General features: G+C 39.7%; 1 protein-coding gene across 1 annotated transcript; it reads left to right on the forward strand.

Annotated features, from left to right (window-relative positions):
- Positions 1-954: 954 nt before the first annotated feature.
- LOC132886206 (apolipoprotein Eb-like) lies at positions 955-2,298 on the forward strand. Its single transcript, XM_060920780.1, has 3 exons — positions 955-994; positions 1,500-1,650; positions 1,746-2,298. Exons 1-3 carry the CDS (start codon positions 955-957, stop codon positions 2,296-2,298), a joined length of 744 nt encoding a protein of 247 aa, XP_060776763.1.
- The last annotated feature ends 3,274 nt before the right edge of the window (positions 2,299-5,572 follow it).

Below are 5,572 nucleotides of genomic sequence, written 5' to 3' on the forward strand. Positions count from 1 at the left end.
GACAGCACGTCTGACTGCGTCTGACTGACTGGGAGGTCGCGCAAAGCTCGGAGAGGTACGGAGCAGCTCGTCTCAATTCAGATAAGAGCATATTTCATTATGGAAGTACGGTGGACTGTTCCTTTAAATTGACCATGAGTGTGAATGGTTGCTTATCTCTATGTGTCAGCCCTGTGATGACCAGGTGATTTGTCCAGGGTGTACCTCACTTCTCGCCTGTAGTCAGCTGGGATAGGCTCCAGCTTGCCTGGAGCCTATCCATATTATGTCTAAAACCACTCAATTAAGTTATGAGAAATGACAGTCCCTCAAAGACATGAAGCGTCTTTTAATTAATAAAAATAAAGAAAAAACATTGAATTAGAAGGTGTCTAAAATTTTTCACTTGCACTATATGTTGAATCAGCATCAGTGTGATTTATATAAGTAGTAAATTTATTTATATTGCATAAGAAAAGGCCTCGGATAAGCAGTTACAGATAATGGATGGATGATAGATATTGATTTATTTCAAATCAAAAAGCAGTAAACTTTATTGAAGCCAAAAATTAATCACTGAACCTTTAACCATGTCTGCATGCTATCTGTGCTTTTATTAGGCCATGACAATCAGACATCTATCAGCGTGTATTAGTGGCTCTGTGATAACTGATGGTCCATTTTGGATGTTATGATGTGGAGTAGTGTTGACAGCAATGCACTATCTCCTGGACTTTGGATTTTGAATACAACTCATACCTCGCTACAATATATATACTGACTACTAAGACAGAGTTGTGCACACACACACAGCTAGCATCTGAAAGAACGCAAAGCTACAGGTAAGAAAAAGCTTGCATTGTTGGTATTGTGTGTTATATCGATTGTATTGTTGGTGTCTACGTATTTATACAATTTATCACATTATAAATAAATTCATACCATACAATTTTTTACAGACTCAAACTAAGAACCATGAAGGTGTTTGTGGTACTGGTTCTGGCTGTGTTCACAGGTATTGTCATATCTTGCATTTAAATTTGCAAAACATTTACATCCATGGCAGCACGGTGGTGTAGTGGTTAGCGCTGTCACCTCACAGCAAGAAGGTCCTGGGTTCGAGCCCCGTGGCCGGCAAGGGCCTTTCTGTGTGGAGTTTGCATGTTCTCCCCGTGTCCGCGTGGGTTTCCTCCGGGTGCTCCGGTTTCCCCCACAGTCCAAAGACATGCAGGTTAGGTTAACTGGCGACGCTAAATTGACCGTAGGTGTGAATGTGAGTGTGAATGGTTGTCTGTGTCTGTCAGCCCTGTGATGACCTGGCGACTTGTCCAGGGTGTACCCCGCCTTTCGCCCGTAGTCAGCTGGGATAGGCTCCAGCTTGCCTGCGACCCTGTAGAAGGATAAAGCGGCTACAGATAATGAGATGAGATTTACATCCATATTGGTAGTACACAAACCTGCACATGCAAGAATATACAATGATCTTTAAACTAACTGAAGTTGTTTGGGTCTTTGACCAGGTTGCCAAGCCAACTTGCTCTATGCTGATGAGCCCAAGCCACAGGTGGGGCAACTGACTTTTGCATTCTGGGACTATGTTGCAAAGGCAAAACACACTGCTGAGGACACACTGAAAAGCATTAGTGAGTCTCAACTGGGGCAGGACGTCAGGTAAGTTTACAGAACTTTTTAGTGTTTACTGTCTTGATTGTGTGTCAAGTCCTCTTTTCTTATCGATATATATTTCTCCTGATTTTACTCCATAGTGTTAGAATTTCAGAAGGTGCTCATGTGGCCAATCAGTATGCTACCAGTCTCCAGAAAGAACTCAGCCCTCGGGTCCAGAACATCTTGAACAAAATCTTGAATGAGGCTGAAGTTCTGAGGGAGCGTCACAAGCAGGATCTGACCACTGTGAAAGACAAACTGCAGTCCTATGCTGAGGATCTGAGGATCCAAATTCTGTCCAGATTGGAGGAGCTGAAAGTAGCTGTGGCTCCCTATGCTGAGTCCTTTGACTCTGAAGCTCTGAAAACTACCGTGCTTCAGGAGACCAAGGAGCACAGGAGACATCTGAAAGAGAACTTGAAGGAGCTGTACTCCCAGCTGGAGCCCTATGCTGAAGTAATTTCAGAGAAAGTACAACCTTACCTGCAGGAATTCTGGAATGACCTGGAACCTCTGGCTGAGAGGCTTGAGAAGATTCTTAATGGTCAGAAGACTTATGCTCAGGCCCTGGAAAGGAGCCTGACCCCCTACGCACGATATCTGTTTGACCACCTCTTGCAACTGTATTTCGTCTTAGCTGATACCGACTAAATAACACAAAAATAACTTTTCACTCCAAACGACTAAATAATAAAAAAAAAGCCTTCTATACACAAGACATTTCCACAATTTTCACAGGCTAATTAAACGTATTTACTTCACACAGAACATATATATTATGTCTGGTACAGTGTTCTTAATGTCTTTAATTTATATAAAATACAGAACAAATTGAAAACAGATTATGTTTTTGTCAAAGTGATTTACTTTATTAGCCATGACTTTTGCACACAATATTAATACCACTACCACATTTTTTTCTCTTAAGTTATTATAGCTTGGCCAAATGATCAACCAAAAGTAGAAGTATTACGTAAAAGGGACCAAAACTATATAACTTCTTAAAGGGGCTGACTCACTCTTCCGAAAAGCCTTTGTACCAAATAGCATGTCAGCATTTTCCCATCCATCGATATTCCACTGTTTGAAAGATCCGCTACAATGCGGCGATATCCTAAGCAATAGAGGGCTGCCGCGTGACGTCACCGTACCGCATGATTTTGTTAGGGCGCCATATTGGAAGACCAAGTACATACATACATACATACATACATACTCACAATACAAAACAAACTATGAGCGAGAGTGAAGTGATATTACAGCTGTTGTGAAGTGACACGATGGCTGATAATTCTGGTTATGTGAGTATATTACCAGCTGCAGAAAGGGCACGGTATGTGGAGAAACTGGCTGTGATAGATGGGTTTGACCCATATGATAAGACTCGGGGCAAGGGAGAATGGAAACATAAGGAGGACCTGACACCAATTCTGCCATCTGTTTGCTACCCAGACATTGTAAACTATTGCAATCTGTATTCATGCTGTTATGGATTTTTTTATTTCATAATTTATTTTTAATTTACTACTTATCTGTTTTTATTTATATATCTTTGAATTATTTGGACATGGGGAAAAACTATATTTAAAATCCAAAGAGGGATGGAGGGAGGAAAATTAAAACAAAAGAAAGAAATGAAATATATAACATAAATGTGGTAAAATTAAGGATGTTTTTATTCAGTAAACATTTAAAAAAATGTTCTACAACACTCTAGCCTAGTGACTTACCAGTAACAAAATGGTCTGAACATATTCTGTACTGCTGTAGACTTGAAGTATTCAGATCCGCTCTGCATAAAGCAGCTAAATGCTCTCTCTGTCTCCTGGCAGAAAGCTCCTTGGTTTGCTCCCCTTGTGTCTCAATCACAGCTGGTATTCTGTAAAAAGACTTCTTTTCACCTTTTCCATCAGCTTTGTTAGAACACCCTAACACAGGACAAAAGTTTACCATTGTAGGTTTTTGATGAATCAAGTGCCTTGTGGGTTCACATACCGCACGCTGCCGTTATTTCCCCCTAATCACGAGTTTGTTGGTCTTCTAATATGGCGCAGGGTTTGTTTACTTCCGGTTTCGGGTGACGTCAGTGCAAAGGGTCTATAGATCATAAATTGACGCGAAATTGAAGATATTTTGTCAAAATTGTTATATTTTAAATTCTTTCAAATTATCCATTCAGTTTATCTATGGTTTTTATATTGTAATGAACCAGAACCGGCCTCAGCCATCTCGTGGCCGGCCATGAAGGAAAGGAAATATCAGGCATATTTGACTCAAAACTTACATTTATGGCACATAGATGAAGAAAAAGTCTGAGATGGACGCGGAAGGGATCAGTAACAGTGAATTTGCAGACATTTGGCTCTACAGAGAGCAAGCAGAGTAGCAGTAATGTGCTTTCAAAACAAAAACAAAACAAACTTGAGTCTTTAAATCTGGTTTGTTTGTTTGTTTGTTTGTTTGTTTGTTTGTTTGTTTGTTTGTTTGTTTGTTTGTTTGTTTTCCCCCCAACACTGTTTATTCCAGTAGCTGATTTCTTACTCATGAAGCAAAAGAAAAGAATTACACCAACATATGTTGGCTGTATGTCTGGTTGAACGGTTAAATCTGAACTGTATGACTCTTCAGATCTGCCTAACTGTAAAACTAAAACAGGCATGTACTGTAATTGTTGTGCTCTGTGTCTTTTCAAATGAAATAATGTTACTGTAAATAAAGCAACAGCTAATTTCTCAAGTAACAAAATAATGAGAACCTTTAAAGGACATGGGATATGAAACATAAATGCACGCTATATCAGTTTCTTTCCATTAAAAATATGAAATAATTGCATCAACAAATACAAAATTATCTATTAAATTCAGCAAAATCGTTATATTCGTGATGATTATATGGCATTTCTGCTCGAGCTCCGATATGCATATTTTACAACCGGAAGAGCCGCTGTCACGTGATCATACGTCACAAAAACTTTCGGGCACAGCACAAGTGGGTAGATGAATATGGAGAAGTGGATGACAAGAAAATTGTTTTTATACTCTTTAATGTACATTGAACATCATGGTGTATTGTGCTGCTTATGGTTGCAATAATTGCAATGGGAAATGCCGTGGAGTAAGTTTTTTTGCATTCCCCAAGGACCCGAAGCTGAGGAAATTGTGGGCTCACTACTGTCATAGAAAAAACTTTGTACCTACTGTTTCCCACAAACTGTGTTCGGACCATTTCACTGAGGATTCTTTCAACATTAATACTCAGGTACTGAGCGATATTAATTGCCAAGCCAAATTTAAGAGGTTACTTAAAGATGGAGCCGTTCCCAACGTCCCAATTCAGGAACAAGATGGCGGAGTGAAACCCGAAGTGCTACGGCTACCACGAGGTGCATTCGCTAAGCGACTGAAAGCCGAGGTAAGGATTAGTATTATAATTTTGGGTGTATCAATTATTGATTATCATAATTCTGACTCATCTCTTTCGCCAAACGGCGTAGTGTTGTTGGCTGTGTGATGGCGTTTCGCCATTTTGAATGTTTTCATCTCGGACTCTGGAAGCATTTGTATCTCAATCAATCTCGAAAAATATCAGCAAAAAAAACCTAGCTTGCAATGGACTTTAGCTAGATCTATGATGAACTTTCAATGTATGATACAAAAATAATACTTCTTTCAACAGATCATTAGCCTTTGAGCAGAATTGTTTTTAACTTACCAGGAAGTGTTATCGAGCCGACCGCTTTCAGTTTCATGGGGATTGAATGAACTCTCACTCTCAGAATCATCTGATCCGTCAGAGTAAAGACAAGATCTATGTTCATGTGAATTTCCAGCTATCGGTTCGAATTGATAGGGTCTAACTTCACATCTCTGTGAAACATCGGGAATGTCACTGTCGATGGTGTCCATTTCGGTAACCTGTTTATATT

This window comes from Neoarius graeffei, chromosome 5 (genome assembly GCF_027579695.1).
Source record: "Neoarius graeffei isolate fNeoGra1 chromosome 5, fNeoGra1.pri, whole genome shotgun sequence".
In the NCBI taxonomy this organism is placed as follows: Eukaryota; Metazoa; Chordata; class Actinopteri; order Siluriformes; family Ariidae; genus Neoarius; species Neoarius graeffei.